The sequence below is a fragment of the Acipenser ruthenus genome, chromosome 34 (genome assembly GCF_902713425.1).
Source record: "Acipenser ruthenus chromosome 34, fAciRut3.2 maternal haplotype, whole genome shotgun sequence".
Classification (NCBI taxonomy): domain Eukaryota; kingdom Metazoa; phylum Chordata; class Actinopteri; order Acipenseriformes; family Acipenseridae; genus Acipenser; species Acipenser ruthenus.
In genome coordinates, this window is record NC_081222.1 from 915,382 (window position 1) to 935,305 (window position 19,924).

Sequence of the window (19,924 nt, forward strand, 5' to 3'; positions counted from 1 at the left end):
GAGTCCAGAGCCTTAACCACTACTCCACACTGCTGCCCTTTTTTTTTATTTAATTTAACCTGCCATTTCAAATCGCCCTTTTTTTATGTTTCATATAATATTGAATTGCAGGAAGGTCCTGCACATAAACCCCCAGCCTGGTCAAAACGATCCCAATAAAAATGATATTAAATATCTGGAAACTATGTGATCATTTCAACAGGGCAGATGTGTTTTGTAATAGAAAATGCGTGTTTGGGGGGCTCGTCCATTCCAGTGTTGTGCACAGTTGCAACCACCGTGTATGATATTAAAATGACAATATTCATTCTTAAAAAGAAAGCACCTTGATATAAATTGATTAATTATTTTTTTCCAATCAATTCAGAGTAAGTATTTTTTTTTTTTTTTTTTTGTTCCAACCCAAAACACACCCGGTGTTTGCTCAACGACTCGATTAATATGAACTTTTATCAGCGACAGGGATTTTCCGATCGCCTTTTCGCGTACGCGTGCTGCACTCCTCCGGGCTTCCGTAACTGTGCAAAAATATGTCAGCGCCCGTGTTGGACGGGCGGAGAGAGAAACCGGCAGCGGCGAGACAGTGTCAAGAAAACCGAGAGCTTTAATAAAAAGCGTCCAAAACACGAGGAGAGACAGAGACGGAGACCCAGTTACACGTTTCGCCGCACAGACGTTATCGGAACAGTCGGTGCAGAGCACAGCCAGGTATCACAGTGTACTACTAGTCTGTATTGCAGTTCTTAAATGCATATGCGACGGGAGAGCATGTTCGGGGTGCTGCTGCTCCTGCGTTTTTTTTTTAATGCAGATTATTCTCACAAGCGTGCACGTTATTTCCTGTCGGTAGAATGACTAGCTTTCGGGATCGTGGCGGCTAAACACAGTGACTATCGGCGTCTCTTAGTTCCGGGACGTGTGGGAGTGTGTGTGACTCTGAGTGTGTCTGGGGGTGCAGGGTGTTTAGGGGGAGGGTGTGTGTGTGTCATGGGGGTGCAAAGTAAGTTGCATTGTGTACAAAGATGTACCCAGACAGCATGATAGGGTCTTGGCACAGCGATGGAAATAAGACTCCTATTGCACAGCAGTTTCACCCATTCCAGGTTTTGCTATGAGCTTGATCAGCCCCTGTGTGTATGAGGGAACCAGCTCAGGGTGTGTCTGATTAAACTCCTAGTGAAACCAGGAGTGGATCACACTGCTGTGCCCCGGGGGAGACTTATCACAGAACTATAACAGCCATCCGGTCTCTACTCAAGCGTGCTACACATGGAGGTCGCAGATGTTTTGCCCAGTATCTTAATCTATTCTTCATGTTGTGTGTGTGTTTTTAAATCTCATTAGTGCAGCCCCTGTGCTCTATGCTCAGTGGCGCCGCCCTGCTGTGTGCTTGGAGACACTGCGGAAGGAGCCTGGTGGACGGGGTTCGGCTGCTCAGCGAGGTCCACAGTCTAGCTCGGGGACGCCTGTCCATGGACTCTGAGAGTGTGGGGGCCCCCCGAGCGGGGCTGAAGAGCGGGGAGACCCTCATCACCGAGGGCAAGGCTGACATCATCTTCCCCAGCGCCAATGAGGTCTTCTACAACCCAGTGCAAGAGTTCAACAGAGACCTGACGTGAGTGTGGAGCAGGGCTGGGGCAGGCGTAGAGTCTCTGAATAAAGTGAAGCCGTCCCGAGTGAAACCATATCTGAGGTGTAACTCGAGACCTTGGAGATATTCCAGGGGATTCTCTCTATCAAAAGGAGGCTGTGTGGTCCTGTGGTTAAAGAAAAGGGCTTGTAACCAGGAGGTCCCCGGTTCCACCTCAGCCACTGACTCATTGTGTGACCCTGAGCAAGTCACTTCACCTCCTTGTGCTCCGTCTTTCGGGTGAGACGTAGTTGTAAGTGACTCTGCAGCTGATGCATAGTTCACACACCCTAGTCTCTGTAAGTCGCCTTGGATAAAGGCGTCTGCTAAATAAATAATAATAATAATAATAATAATCAAACGCCTTTCAGTCCTCAGATTTTCATTTCTTATGTCTTGAACCACAATCGCAGCCGTGATACGCAGCTGCTAATGATAGAACGAGCTGCGGATTTTCTTTGTAAGTTTTTTTAGGTTTAAGAAAATATTATGTCTAAGAATCATCTTGAATTGCATTTAAGAAAAATCATGAACTTACACAATTCTTAAGAAGTTTCCATGATGACTAAGATAAGAATTTTCGAAAAGAAAGCTGCTTTGTGGATTCCAGCCTTGGTCCAGTGCCATTGAAGCACAAGCACAGCAAATTACAAACACAATTACAATGCGATTTCTCTTCTCAGGTGTGCTCAGTGGGTGTGATTTCTCTTCTCAGGTGTGCTCAGTGGGTGTGATTTCTCTTCTCAGGTGTGCTCAGTGGGTGTGATTTCTCAGGTGTGCTCAGTGGGTGTGGTTTCTCTTCTCAGGTGTGCTCAGTGGGTGCGATTTCTCTTCTCAGGTGTGCTCAGTGGGTGTGGTTTCTCTTCTCAGGTGTGCTCAGTGGGTGTGATTTCTCTTCTCAGGTGTGCTCAGTGGGTGTGATTTCTCTTCTCAGGTGTGCTCAGTGGGTGTGATTTCTCTTCTCAGGTGTGCTCAGTGGGTGTGATTTCTCTTCTCAGGTGTGCTCAGTGGGTGTGATTTCTCTTCTCAGGTGTGCTCAGTGGGTGTGATTTCTCTTCTCAGGTGTGCTCAGTGGGTGTGATTTCTCTTCTCAGGTGTGCTCAGTGGGTGCGGTTTCTCTTCTCAGGTGTGCTCAGTGGGTGCGATTTCTCTTCTCAGGTGTGCTCAGTGGGTGTGATTTCTCTTCTCAGGTGTGTTCAGTGGGTGTGATTTCTCTTCAGGTGTGCTCAGTGGGTGTGATTTCTCTTCTCAGGTGTGCTCAGTGGGTGTGGTTTCTCAGGTGTGCTCAGTGGGTGTGGTTTCTCTTCTCAGGTGGGCTCAGTGGGTGTGATTTCTCTTCTCAGGTGTGCTCAGTGGGTGTGGTTTCTCTTCTCAGGTGTGCTCAGTGGGTGTGATTTCTCTTCTCAGGTGTGCTCAGTGGGTGTGATTTCTCAGGTGTGCTCAGTGGGTGTGATTTCTCTTCTCAGGTGTGCTCAGTGGGTGTGGTTTCTCTTCTCAGGTGTGCTCAGTGGGTGTGGTTTCTCTTCTCAGGTGGGCTCAGTGGGTGTGATTTCTCTTCTCAGGTGTGCTCAGTGGGTGTGGTTTCTCTTCTCAGGTGTGCTCAGTGGGTGTGATTTCTCTTCTCAGGTGTGTTCAGTGGGTGTGGTTTCTCTTCTCAGGTGTGCTCAGTGGGTGTGATTTCTCTTCTCAGGTGTGCTCAGTGGGTGTGGTTTCTCTTCTCAGGTGTGCTGTGCTCACAGAGTTTGCTCGGCAGCAGCTGGACGCTAAAGGAATCCGCCTGGAGGTCCCGGGGGAGGAGGAGGGAGCGGTCAGCCCGTCGGAGAGCGAGTCGGAGAGCGAGCCCGGCCAGGACAGAGAGGCTGAGCGCTCGCCGGACACTCAGACCGGTCACTGTGAGGAAGCGCAGAGCCGGGAGAGAGAGAGGACTGCTCGTGTGGGGGAGTGCTGTGAGGTGGGGGCTGCGAGACAGACTGGAGCTGTGAGGGACAGAGCTGGGCTGGGCAGGGCTGGGCTGGGCAGGGTATGGCTGGGCACACCTGTGACTGCAGTTTGAATTCAGTGCAATCACAATGCAGCTGTGTCTGTAGTTGAGCCTTGGCACAGCTGTGTGATGGTGATTGTAATGTAGCTTTGAATCGAGCTAGCACGAACATATTGTTTTAAATCTCGCAAGCGGGTTATTCAGAATAAACACAGTAAGCATGTTAATGAGGGGAGCTGCTTATGCTGCTTTTTAGTGTAATTGTAATTGTAATTGTAATTGACCCCGGGTCTGCCCTGAACAGCTCTACGTTTGTATTGGTGTATATTAAATGAACAGTGTTGGGGCTGTAAACCCCGGAGTGGAGTGCGGTGGATTGGATCACCTCTCTCCCTGTCTCTCTGTGCAGGAGGGGCTCCGGATCCTGGAGGGTTTGTGTTATCCCCTGAACAGCTCTACGTTTGTATTGGTGTATATTAAATGAACAGTGTTGGGGCTGTAAACCCCGGAGTGGAGTGCGGTGGATTGGATCACCTCTCTCCCTGTCTCTCTGTGCAGGAGGGGCTCCGGATCCTGGAGGGTTTGTGTTATCCCCTGAACAGCTCTACGTTTGTATTGGTGTATATTAAATGAACAGTGTTGGGGCTGTGGTGGAATGTAAACCCCGGAGTGGAGTGCGGTGGATTGGATCACCTCTCTCCCTGTCTCTCTGTGCAGGAGGGGCTCCGGATCCTGGAGGGTTTGTGTTATCCCCTGAACAGCTCTACGTTTGTATTGGTGTATATTAAATGAACAGTGTTGGGGCTGTGGTGGAATGTAAACCCCGGAGTGGAGTGCGGTGGATTGGATCAACGCTCTCCCTGTCTCTCTGTGCAGGAGGGGCTCCGGATCCTGGAGGGTTTGTGTTATCCCCTGAACAGCTCTACGTTTGTATTGGTGTATATTAAATGAACAGTGTTGGGGCTGTGGTGGAATGTAAACCCCGGAGTGGAGTGCGGTGGATTGGATCACCTCTCTCCCTGTCTCTCTGTGCAGGAGGGGCTCCGGATCCTGGAGGGTTTGGCCGCGTCGGGTCTTCGCTCCATCCGATTCGCCAAGGAGGTGCCGGGGATCCGCAGCGTGACGGCCAACGACTTCTCAGCGCGGGCCGTGGAGCTGATTAAGAGAAACGTGGAGCACAACGAGGTGCAGGAGCTCGTCACTCCCAGCCACGCTGACGCCAGGTACACGGGGACACACGCACACGCTGACACACACACGCACACACTGACACACGCACACACTGACACGCACACACACACACTGACACACATCATGTGTTTTGTTTCTTTGTTTGTAATCGTCACGTCTCTCTGTTCCCTCCATCCTCTCCCAGCATGCTCCTGTACGCGGCGCGCGGGAAGAAGGATCGCTATGATGTCATCGACCTGGACCCCTACGGAAGCCCCGCCCAGTTCCTGGACGCGGCCGTGCAAGCCGTGAGCGAGGGAGGCGAGTGTGGAGACACGGGGACACGGGGACGATAGTGCTGCACACTGCAGACACTGTCAGCAAGTTTAGAGGCTACTGGCGAACCGTCTGTCTAGTGATTGAGCAATTCCAGTCCTGTGTGTGACCTGCTCTCTCTCTCTCTCTCCTCCCTCCTCTCCCCTCTCTCCGCTGCAGGGCTCCTGTGTGTGACCTGCACTGACATGGCTGTGATGGCTGGTAACAGTGCGGAGACCTGCTACAGCAAATACGGCTCCATCTCCACCAAGGCACGCTTCTGCCACGAGATGGTGAGAGCCACTGTTTATTATTTATTAATTTCTCAGCAGACGCCCTTATCCAGGGCGACTTACAATTGTTACAAGATATCACATTATTTTTTTTTACATACAATTCCCCATTTATACAGTTGGGTTTTTACTGGAGCAATCTAGGTAAAGTACCTTGCTCAAGGGTACAGCAGCAGTGTCCCCCACCTGGGATTGAACCCACGACCCTCCGGTCAAGAGTCCAGAGCCCTAACCACTACTCCACACTGCTGCCCTTATACAGCTGCAGTGTTTCCCCAGTGTGAGCTTTTACACATGAATCTGTAGGGCTGCTGTGTGTAACTGTGTGCTGTCTGTGTCTCTCTCTCTGTCTGTCTCTCTCTCTCTCTGTCTGTCTCTCTGTCTGTGTCTCTCTCTCTGTCTGTCTGTCTCTCTCTCTCTCTCTCTGTCTCTCTGTCTGTGTGTCTCCCAGGCCCTGCGGATCATCCTGCACAGTCTGGACCAGCGAGCGAACTGCTACCAGCGCTACATCCAGCCCCTGCTGTGCGTCAGCGTGGACTTCTACATCCGAGTGTTTGTGAGGGTGTTCACCAGCCAGGCACAGGTCAAGAACTCCGCCAGGTACTGTGTGGACAGAGTCCTGAACCCCAGCTCTGTCTGTCTCTGTCGAGTGTTTGTGAGGGTGTTCACCAGCCAGGCACAGGTCAAGAACTCCGCCAGGTACTGTGTGGACAGAGTCCTGAACCCCAGCTCTGTCTGTCTCTGTCGAGTGTTTGTGAGGGTGTTCACCAGCCAGGCACAGGTCAAGAACTCCGCCAGGTACTGTGTGGACAGAGTCCCGAACCCCAGCTCTGTCTGTCTCTGTCGGCAGGCTCTGGTGTCAAACCGTGTTCTTGTATCAGTGCTGTGCAGTGCTGTGTTTACAATGTGTGTCTCTCTCTCTCCCCCTCTCTCTGTCTCTCTCCCCCTCCTCCTCTCCTCTCTCTGTCTCCCCCTCTCCTCTCTCTCCCCCCTCTCTCTCCCCCCTCTCTCTCCCCTCTCTCTCTCCTCTCTCCCCCTCTCCTCTCCCCCTCTCCTCTCCTCTCTCTGTCTCCCCCTCTCTCCCCCTCTCCTCTCCTCTCTCCCTCTCTCTCCCCCTCCCTCTCTCTCTCCCCCCCTCTCTCTCCCCCCTCTCTCTCTCCCCCTCTCCTCTCCTCTCTCTGTCTCCCCCCCTCTCTCTCTCCCCTCTCCTCTCCTCTCTCCAGTAAGCAGGCTCTGGTGTATAATTGTGTTGGCTGTGGCACCTTCCACCTGCAGAGAATGGGCAAGAGGATCACCCAGGGAAACCAGTAAGCATACCATACTGGGAATCAGTCACACACCCTACTGGAAGCCAGTAACACTGACCAGTCACACACTCTACTGGAAACCAGTAACACTGACCAGTCACACACCCTGCTGGAAACCAGTCACACTGACCAGTCACACACTCTACTGGAAGCCAGTAACACTGACCAGTCACACACTCTACTGGAAGCCAGTAACACTGACCAGTCACACACTCTACTGGAAACCAGTAACACTGACCAGTCACACACTCTGCTGGAAACCAGTAACACTGACCAGTCACACACCCTGCTGGAAACCAGTAACACTGAGCAGTCACACACCCTGCTGGAAACCAGTCACACTGAGCAGTCACACACCCTACTGGAAACCAGTCACACTGAGCAGTCACACACTCTACTGGAAACCAGTAACACTGACCAGTCACACACCCTGCTGGAAACCAGTCACACTGACCAGTCACACACCCTGCTGGAAACCAGTCACACTGACCAGTCACACACCCTGCTGGAAACCAGTCACACTGACCAGTCACACACTCTACTGGAAACCAGTCACACACCCTGCTGGAAACCAGTCACACTGACCAGTCACACACCCTGCTGGAAACCAGTCACACTGAGCAGTCACACACCCTACTGGAAACCAGTCACACTGAGCAGTCACACACCCTGCTGGAAACCAGTCACACTGAGCAGTCACACACCCTGCTGGAAACCAGTCACACTGAGCAGTCACACACCCTGCTGGAAACCAGTCACACTGACCAGTCACACACCCTGCTGGAAACCAGTCACACTGACCAGTCACACACCCTGCTGGAAACCAGTCACACTGAGCAGTCACACACCCTGCTGGAAACCAGTCACACTGAGCAGTCACACTCCCAGTGCCTTGCCTCCTGCACTGCGACTCCACTGCACCGCCACGCTGCTTTGGGTTATTCTGGGAAGCACAGCTAAAGGAAACAGACAAGTAACTCATTCAACAAGCAGCACGCTGCACTTAGATGTTAGATTATATCTTCTCTCTCTCGCTCGCTCGCTCTCTCTCTCTCAGTATGAAGTATTCGGCTGCCATCGGCCCCCCTGTCGGACCCTCCTGTGAGCACTGCGGACAGAGACACCAGGTGAGGGGGGGGACGGGACTCTTCATTCTGAGCCTGAACTGTCTTTGTGTGTGTCTCAGTGTGTGTGTCTGTCTCTGTGCATGTGTGTGTCTCTGTGTGTGTCTGTCTCTGTGTCTCTTTCTGTGTGTGTGTGTGTGTGTGTCTCTCTGTCTGTCTCTGTGCGTGTGTGTGTCTCTGTGTGTGTCTGTCTCTGTGCGTGTGTGTGTCTCTGTCTCTGTGTGCGTGTGTGTGTCTCCTGTGTGTCGTGTGTCTCTGTGTCTCTCTCTCTGTCTCTGTGTGTTGTCTAGGCCGGGGGTCAGGTGTAATTGTAATTGTGTACTTGGTAATTGATTGCAGGTGTAGTTGACACGTGACCCGTCTGCTGTTCTCTGTTTCCCTCTCCTAACCCCCTCCCCTTTCTCTCCCCCTCTAGCTGGGGGGTCCCCTGTGGGCCGAGCCCCTTCATGACCTGGGCTTCGTCGAGAGGGTGCTGTCGGGGGTGTCGAGGAACCCCAAGAGATTCGCAACCAGCTCCCGAATCCAGGGGGTGCTGAGCATGGCGACCGAGGTGAGAGGTGTGGGGTAACGAATCCTGAACGAAAAACCACAGCGCTGAACAACAACCACTGAACAACACCCACCACTGAACAACACCCACCACTGAACAACACCCACCACTGAGCAACACCCACCACTGAGCACCACCCACCACTGAACAACACCCACCACTGAACACCAACCACCACTGAACAACACCCACCACTGAACAACACCAACCACTGAACACCAACCACTGAGCACCACCCACCACTGAACAACACCCACCACTGAACAACACCCACCACTGAACAACAACCACTGAACAACACCCACCACTGAACAACACCAACCACTGAACAACACCCACCACTGAACAACAACCACCACTGAACAACACCCACCACTGAACACCACCCACCACTGAGCACCACCCACCACTGAGCACCACCCACCACTGAACAACACCAACCACTGAACACCACCCACCACTGAACACCACCCACCACTGAGCACCACCCACCACTGAACACCACCCACCACTGAGCACCACCCACCACTGAGCACCACCCACCACTGAACAACACCCCCCACTGAACACCACCCACCACTGAGCACCACCCACCACTGAACACCACCCACCACTGAACACCACCCACCACTGAACACCACCCACCACTGAACACCAACCACTGAACACCACCAACCACTGAGCACCACCCACCACTGAACAACACCCACCACTGAACAACACCAACCACTGAGCACCAACCACCACTGAACACCAACCACCACTGAACACCAACCACCACTGAACACCAACCACCACTGAACACCAACCACCACTGAACAACACCAACCACTGAACAACACCAACCACTGAACACCAACCACTGAGCACCAACCACTGAGCACCACCCACCACTGAACAACACCCACCACTGAGCACCACCCACCACTGAGCACCACCCACCACTGAGCACCACCCACCACTGAGCAACACCAACCACTGAACACCAACCACTGAACACCACCCACCACTGAACAACACCAACCACTGAACAACACCAACCACTGAACACCACCCACCACTGAACACCACCCACCACTGAACAACACCCACCACTGAACACCACCCACCACTGAACACCACCCACCACTGAACACCACCCACCACTGAACAACACCCACCACTGAGCACCACCCACCACTGAACAACACCCACCACTGAGCACCACCCACCACTGAGCACCACCCACCACTGAGCACCACCCACCACTGAACAACACCCACCACTGAACACCCACCACTGAACAACACCCACCACTGAACACCCACCACTGAGCAACACCCACCACTGAGCAACACCCACCACTGAACACCACCCACCACTGAACACCAACCACTGAACAACACCCACCACTGAACAACACCCACCACTGAACACCAACCACTGAGCACCACCCACCACTGAACAACACCCACCACTGAACAACACCCACCACTGAACAACACCCACCACTGAACAACACCAACCACTGAACACCAACCACCACTGAACAACACCAACCACTGAACAACATCCACCACTGAACAACACCCACCACTGAACAACACCCACCACTGAACACCACCCACCACTGAACACCACCCACCACTGAGCAACACCCACCACTGAACAACACCCACCACTGAACAACACCAACCACTGAACACCAACCACCACTGAACACCAACCACCACTGAACAACACCAACCACTGAACACCAACCACCACTGAACAACACCCACCACTGAACAACACCAACCACTGAACACCAACCACTGAGCACCACCCACCACTGAACAACACCCACCACTGAACAACACCAACCACTGAACACCAACCACCACTGAACAACACCCACCACTGAACAACACCAACCACTGAACACCAACCACTGAGCACCACCCACCACTGAACAACACCCACCACTGAACACCACCCACCACTGAACACCACCCACCACTGAACACCACCCACCACTGAACACCACCCACTGAACACCAACCACCACTGAACAACACCCACCACTGAACAACACCCACCACTGAACACCACCCACCACTGAACACCACCCACCACTGAACACCACCCACTGAACACCAACCACCACTGAACAACACCCACCACTGAACACCACCCACCACTGAACAACCACCACTGAACACCACCCACCACTGAACACCACCCACCACTGAACACCACCCACCACTGAACACCACCCACCACTGAACACCACCCACCACTGAACACCACCCACCACTGAACACCACCCACCACTGAACACCACCCACCACTGAACACCACCCACCACTGAACACCACCCACCACTGAACACCACCCACCACTGAACAACCACCACTGAACAACACCCACCACTGAACAACACCCACCACTGAACACCAACCACTGAGCAACACCCACCACTGAACACCACCCACCACTGAACACCACCCACCACTGAACACCACCCACCACTGAACACCACCCACCACTGAGCACCACCCACCACTGAACACCACCCACCACTGAACACCACCCACCACTGAACACCACCCACCACTGAACACCACCCACCACTGAGCACCACCCACCACTGAACACCACCCACCACTGAACACCCACCACTGAACAACACCCACCACTGAACACCACCCACCACTGAACAACACCCACCACTGAACACCCACTGAGCAACACCCACCACTGAACACCACCCACCACTGAACACCAACCACTGAACAACACCCACCACTGAACAACACCCACCACTGAACAACACCCACCACTGAACACCAACCACTGAGCACCACCCACCACTGAACACCACCCACCACTGAACAACACCCACCACTGAACACCAACCACTGAGCAACACCCACCACTGAACAACACCCACCACTGAACACCAACCACTAAGCAACACCCACTGAGCAACACCCACCACTGAACAACACCAACCACTGAACACCAACCACTGAGCAACACCCACTGAGCAACACCCACCACTGAACACCACCCACCACTGAGCACCACCCACCACTGAGCACCACCAACCACTGAGCACCACCCACCACTGAACACCACCCACCACTGAGCAACACCCACCACTGAGCAACACCCACCACTGAACACCACCCACCACTGAGCAACACCAACCACTGAACAACACCCACCACTGAACACCAACCACCACTGAACACCACCCACCACTGAACACCACCCACCACTGAACACCACCCACCACTGAACACCACCCACCACTGAACACCACCCACCACTGAACACCACCCACCACTGAGCACCACCCACCACTGAGCAACACCCACCACTGAACACCACCCACCACTGAACACCCACCACTGAACAACACCCACCACTGAACAACACCCACCACTGAACAACACCCACCACTGAGCACCACCCACCACTGAGCACCACCCACCACTGAGCACCACCCACCACTGAACACCCACCACTGAACACCCACCACTGAACAACACCCACCACTGAACAACACCCACCACTGAACACCACCCACCACTGAACACCACCCACCACTGAACACCACCCACTGACCAACACCCACCACTGAACAACACCCACCACTGAGCAACACCCACTACTGAACACCACCCACCACTGAACACCACCCACCACTGAACACCACCCACCACTGAACACCACCCACCACTGAACACCACCCACCACTGAACACCACCAACCACTGAACAACACCCACCACTGAACAACACCAACCACTGAACACCACCCCCCACTGAACACCACCCCCCACTGAACACCACCCCCCACTGAGCAACACCCACCACTGAACAACACCCACCACTGAGCACCACCCACCACTGAACACCACCCACTGAACACCCACCACTGAACACCACCCACCACTGAACACCACCCACCACTGAACACCACCCACCACTGAACACCACCCACTACTGAACACCACCCACCACTGAGCACCACCCACCACTGAACACCAACCACTGAACAACACCCACCACTGAACAACACCCACCACTGAACACCACCCACCACTGAACACCACCCACCACTGAACACCACCCACCACTGAGCAACACCCACCACTGAGCAACACCCACCACTGAACACCCACCACTGAACACCACCCACCACTGAACAACACCCACCACTGAGCAACACCCACCACTGAGCAACACCACCCACCACTGAACAACCACCACTGAACAACACCCACCACTGAACACCACCCACTGAACACCACCCACCACTGAGCAACACCCACCACTGAGCAACACCCACCACTGAACACCACCCACCACTGAACACCACCCACCACTGAACACCACCCACCACTGAGCAACACCCACCACTGAGCAACACCCACCACTGAACACCACCCACCACTGAACACCACCCACCACTGAACACCACCCACTGAACAACACCCACCACTGAACAACACCCACCACTGAACACCACCAACCACTGAGCAACACCCACCACTGAACACCACCCACCACTGAACAACACCCACCACTGAGCAACACCACCCACCACTGAACACCACCCACTGAGCACCAACCACCACTGAACAACACCCACCACTGAGCAACACCACCCACCACTGAACACCACCCACTGAACACCAACCACCACTGAACACCACCCACCACTGAACACCACCCACCACTGAACACCACCCACCACTGAGCAACACCCACCGCTGAACACCAACCACTGAGCAACACCCACCACTGAGCACCACCCACCACTGAACAACACCCACCACTGAGCAACACCACCCACCACTGAACACCACCCACTGAGCACCACCCACCACTGAACAACACCCACCACTGAGCAACACCACCCACCACTGAACACCACCCACTGAACACCAACCACCACTGAACAACACCCACCACTGAACACCACCCACCACTGAACAACACCCACCACTGAGCAACACCCACCACTGAACACCACCCACCACTGAACACCACTCACCACTGAACACCACCCACCACTGAACACCACCCACTGAACACCACCCACCACTGAACACCACCCACCACTGAACACCACCCACCACTGAACACCACCCACCACTGAACACCACCCACTGAACAACACCCACCACTGAACACCACCCACCACTGAACACCACCCACCACTGAACACCCACCACTGAACACCACCCACCACTGAACACCACCCACCACTGAACAACACCCACCACTGAGCAACACCACCCACCACTGAACAACCACCACTGAACAACACCCACCACTGAACACCAACCACCACTGAACACCACCCACTGAACAACACCCACCACTGAACACCACCCACCACTGAACACCACCCACCACTGAACACCACCCACCACTGAACACCACCCACCACTGAACACCACCCACCACTGAACACCACCCACCACTGAACACCACCCACCACTGAACACCAACCACTGAGCAACACCCACCACTGAACAACACCCACCACTGAACACCAACCACCACTGAACACCCACCACTGAACACCACCCACTGAACACCAACCACCACTGAACAACACCCACCACTGAACAACACCCACCACTGAACACCAACCACCACTGAACACCCACCACTGAACACCACCCACTGAACACCAACCACCACTGAACAACACCCACCACTGAACACCACCCACCACTGAACACCACCCACCACTGAACACCACCCACTGACCAACACCCACCACTGAACAACACCCACCACTGAGCAACACCCACTACTGAACACCACCCACCACTGAACACCACCCACCACTGAACACCACCCACCACTGAACACCACCCACCACTGAACACCACCCACCACTGAACACCACCAACCACTGAACAACACCCACCACTGAACAACACCAACCACTGAACACCACCCCCCACTGAACACCACCCCCCACTGAACACCACCCCCCACTGAGCAACACCCACCACTGAACAACACCCACCACTGAGCACCACCCACCACTGAACACCACCCACTGAACACCCACCACTGAACACCACCCACCACTGAACACCACCCACCACTGAACACCACCCACCACTGAACACCACCCACTACTGAACACCACCCACCACTGAGCACCACCCACCACTGAACACCAACCACTGAACAACACCCACCACTGAACAACACCCACCACTGAACAACACCCACCACTGAACACCACCCACCACTGAACACCACCCACCACTGAACACCACCCACCACTGAGCAACACCCACCACTGAGCAACACCCACCACTGAACACCCACCACTGAACACCACCCACCACTGAACAACACCCACCACTGAGCAACACCCACCACTGAGCAACACCACCCACCACTGAACAACCACCACTGAACAACACCCACCACTGAACACCACCCACTGAACACCACCCACCACTGAGCAACACCCACCACTGAGCAACACCCACCACTGAACACCACCCACCACTGAACACCACCCACCACTGAACACCACCCACCACTGAGCAACACCCACCACTGAGCAACACCCACCACTGAACACCACCCACCACTGAACACCACCCACCACTGAACACCACCCACTGAACAACACCCACCACTGAACAACACCCACCACTGAACACCACCAACCACTGAGCAACACCCACCACTGAACACCACCCACCACTGAACAACACCCACCACTGAGCAACACCACCCACCACTGAACACCACCCACTGAGCACCAACCACCACTGAACAACACCCACCACTGAGCAACACCACCCACCACTGAACACCACCCACTGAACACCAACCACCACTGAACACCACCCACCACTGAACACCACCCACCACTGAACACCACCCACCACTGAGCAACACCCACCGCTGAACACCAACCACTGAGCAACACCCACCACTGAGCACCACCCACCACTGAACAACACCCACCACTGAGCAACACCACCCACCACTGAACACCACCCACTGAGCACCACCCACCACTGAACAACACCCACCACTGAGCAACACCACCCACCACTGAACACCACCCACTGAACACCAACCACCACTGAACAACACCCACCACTGAACACCACCCACCACTGAACAACACCCACCACTGAGCAACACCCACCACTGAACACCACCCACCACTGAACACCACTCACCACTGAACACCACCCACCACTGAACACCACCCACTGAACACCACCCACCACTGAACACCACCCACCACTGAACACCACCCACCACTGAACACCACCCACCACTGAACACCACCCACTGAACAACACCCACCACTGAACACCACCCACCACTGAACACCACCCACCACTGAACACCCACCACTGAACACCACCCACCACTGAACACCACCCACCACTGAACAACACCCACCACTGAGCAACACCACCCACCACTGAACAACCACCACTGAACAACACCCACCACTGAACACCAACCACCACTGAACACCACCCACTGAACAACACCCACCACTGAACACCACCCACCACTGAACACCACCCACCACTGAACACCACCCACCACTGAACACCACCCACCACTGAACACCACCCACCACTGAACACCACCCACCACTGAACACCAACCACTGAGCAACACCCACCACTGAACAACACCCACCACTGAACACCAACCACCACTGAACACCCACCACTGAACACCACCCACTGAACACCAACCACCACTGAACAACACCCACCACTGAACAACACCAACCACTGAGCACCACCCACCACTGAACACCACCCACCACTGAACACCACCCACCACTGAACACCACCCACCACTGAACACCACCCACCACTGAACACCACCCACCACTGAACACCACCCACCACTGAACACCACCCACCACTGAACACCACCCACCACTGAACACCCACCACTGAGCACCACCCACCACTGAGCAACACCCTCCACTGAACACCACCCACTGAACAACACCCACCACTGAGCAACACCCACCACTGAGCAACACCACCCACCACTGAACAACCACCACTGAACAACACCCACCACTGAGCAACACCCACCACTGAACACCACCCACTGAACACCACCCACCACTGAACACCAACCACCACTGAACACCCACCACTGAGCACCACCCACCACTGAGCAACACCCACCACTGAACACCACCCACTGAACAACACCCACCACTGAGCAACACCCACCACTGAACACCACCCACTGAACACCACCCACCACTGAGCAACACCCACCACTGAGCAACACCACCCACCACTGAACACCCACCACTGAACAACACCCACCACTGAACAACACCCACCACTGAACACCACCCACCACTGAACACCACCCACTGAACACCACCCACCACTGAACACCACCCACTGACCAACACCCACCACTGAACAACACCCACCACTGAACAACACCCACCACTGAACACCACCCACCACTGAACACCACCCACCACTGAACAACACCAACCACTGAACAACACCAACCACTGAACAACACCCACCACTGAACACCCACCACTGAACACCAACCACCACTGAACACCAACCACTGAACAACACCCACCACTGAGCACCACCCACCACTGAGCACCACCCACCACTGAACAACAACCACTGAACAACACCCACCACTGAGCACCACCCACCACTGAACACCACCCACCACTGAGCAACACCCACCACTGAACACCAACCACCACTGAACACCAACCACTGAGCACCACCCACCACTGAACAACACCCACCACTGAACAACACCCACCACTGAACAACAACCACCACTGAACAACACCCACCACTGAACAACACCCACCACTGAACACCACCAACCACCACTGAACACCACCCACCACTGAACAACACCCACCACTGAACAACACCCACCACTGAACACCACCCACCACTGAACACCACCCACCACTGAACACCACCCACCACTGAACACCACCCACCACTGAACACCACCCACCACTGAACACCACCCACCACTGAACACCACCCACCACTGAACACCACCCACCACTGAACACCACCCACCACTGAACAACACCCACCACTGAACACCACCCACCACTGAACACCACCCACCACTGAACACCACCCACCACTGAACAACACCCACCACTGAACACCAACCACTGAACAACACCCACCACTGAACACCACCAACCACTGAACACCACCCACCACTGAACAACACCAACCACTGAACAACACCCACCACTGAACACCAACCACTGAACACCACCCACCACTGAACACCACCCACCACTGAACACCAACCACTGAACACCACCCACCACTGAACAACACCAACCACTGAACAACACCAACCACTGAACAACACCAACCACTGAACACCCACCACTGAACACCACCCACCACTGAACACCAACCACTGAACAACACCCACCACTGAACAACACCCACCACTGAACAACCACCACTGAGCTATAACACTCTTGCACTAACCCTCACTTACAGTACGTGGCTGTGTTTGTGTTTCAGGAGCTGCCGGATGTCCCCCTGTACTACACCCTGGATGCCCTGAGCAGCACCATCCACTGCAACACCCCCTCCCTGCTGCAGGCCAGGTAACTACCCCTACCCCATCTTCTACCCCATCCCCTACCCCATCCCCTTCACCTACCCATCCCCATCCCCTTCACCTACCCCTACCCCATCCCCTTCAGCTATTCCCTACCCCATCCACCCTCTCACTCCCCTCCTCTCTCTCCTCAGGTCTGCGTTCCTGCACGCTGGGTTCAGGGTCTCTCTCTCTCACGCCTGTAAGAACGCCCTGAAGACAGACGCCCCCCCCAGTGCAGTCTGGGACATCATGAGATGCTGGGTATGTTGGGGGGTCGACAGATTGTGTGTGTGCGTGTGTGTGTGTGTGTGTCAGTGTGTGTCAGTGTGTGTGTGTGGGTGTCATTGTATCTCAGTGTGTGTTTGTTTGTTTGTGTTTCAGGAGAAGAAGAACCCAGTAAAGAGAGAGAAGCTCTCTGAGACGAGCCCAGCCTTCCACATCCTGTCTACTGAGCCCACGTGAGTCCCCTCACCCCTCCCCCCACCCCCCCACTCACCCCAGCTTGTTTTTAGCAGTGTGTTGTGAGTTCAGACAGCCAATCTAATTCCTTGATTGTGAGCCGTCGCACTGTGCTGTTATTGAGCTAGCTAATGGGATGGCTGCAGTGTGCCGATCTAGCCAGTGAGAATCAGGAGGCTGCACTGAAGGCTGCTCCCTGTGTCCAGTCTACAGGCCTGCTTCGATATCCGGGAAGACGCCAATCCCAAATCCCGGAAGCAGCATCTGAAACGATTCCAGGAGAACCCTGAAGCCAACTGGGGACCCAAGGCCCGGGCGAAAGCAGGGTGAGTGAGGGAGAGGGGGAGAGAGGGAGTGAGGGGGAGCGCTGGGGAGCTGCACTGTGCTGTAACGCTGTCTGTCTGTCTGTCAGGGGCGGGATCTCCGTGGCTCTGGAAGAACGAAGGAAGCAGCTTCAGAACAAGAGGAAGAATCGCAGTGAAGAGACCAAACAACTCAAGAGCTATCCCTGCAAGAAACTGAGACAGGTGAGGAGAGCGCTGCCACGCAGCACAGCACAGCACAGCACAGCGCAGCACAGCACTGACACGCAGCAGAGCACAGCACAGCACAGCGCTGACACACAGCGCAGCACAGCACAGCGCTGACACACAGCACAGCACTGACGCACAGCGCTGACACACAGCAGAGCACAGCACAGCACAGCGCTGACACACAGCACAGCATTGACGCACAGCGCTGACACACAGCGCAGCACAGCACAGCGCTGACACACAGCGCAGACACGCAGCACAGCGCTGACACACAGCACAGACGCACAACACAGCGCTGACACGTAGCACAGCACAGCACTGACACACGGCACAGCGCTCACTCACAACACTGACGCACAGCACTGCACAGCACAGTGCAGCACTGACACACAGCACAGCACAGACATACTCACACACACGGACACATAGCACAGACACTGACACTGACACTCCCACTGCACTCCACCCAGTCCAGTCAGTGAGTCACTTCAACACTGTTCCAGCGTCTCCTCTCTCTCTGTCCGTCTCCAGGGGACCTGCGTTCTAGGGGAGGAGTGCCACTACTCTCACGAGCAGAAGAAAGAGGGAGAGGAGGAGGAGGATGGAGGAGAGAAGATGGAGTGACCTGCGCAGTGACTGAAATACATTTTTTGTTTCTTTAGTCCCGACCGGCTGTTATTTTGTGCGCTTGTATTCCTGTAACGAGACAAACAAATAAACATGTAAAAAAACCCTGTGTGCCTCGGACCCGGAGCCACGTGCTGCAGCAGCTCCGTATCACTGCTGGACCTCTGTCTCCGGGGGCAACGGAAACCGGGTTCTGTGAAACTGCATGTGTGCATCCTAACGTCTTACAAGATACAAGCACGCATAGCTCTGTGTGTGTCATTGTGTGTATATATACACATATCGCAGTTGAAGTGT

General features: G+C 54.6%; 1 protein-coding gene across 1 annotated transcript; it reads left to right on the forward strand.

Annotated features, from left to right (window-relative positions):
* Positions 1-481: 481 nt before the first annotated feature.
* LOC117971989 (tRNA (guanine(26)-N(2))-dimethyltransferase-like) lies at positions 482-19,761 on the forward strand. The gene is made up of 16 exons (XM_059006907.1): positions 482-708; positions 1,345-1,615; positions 3,353-3,581; positions 4,647-4,834; positions 4,987-5,102; positions 5,277-5,389; positions 5,841-5,989; positions 6,613-6,696; positions 7,754-7,823; positions 8,236-8,370; positions 17,927-18,012; positions 18,161-18,269; positions 18,390-18,466; positions 18,674-18,793; positions 18,880-18,994; positions 19,532-19,761. Exons 2-16 carry the CDS (start codon positions 1,362-1,364, stop codon positions 19,622-19,624), a joined length of 1,938 nt encoding a protein of 645 aa, XP_058862890.1. The 5' UTR covers positions 482-708; positions 1,345-1,361; the 3' UTR covers positions 19,625-19,761.
* Positions 19,762-19,924: the final 163 nt, after the last annotated feature.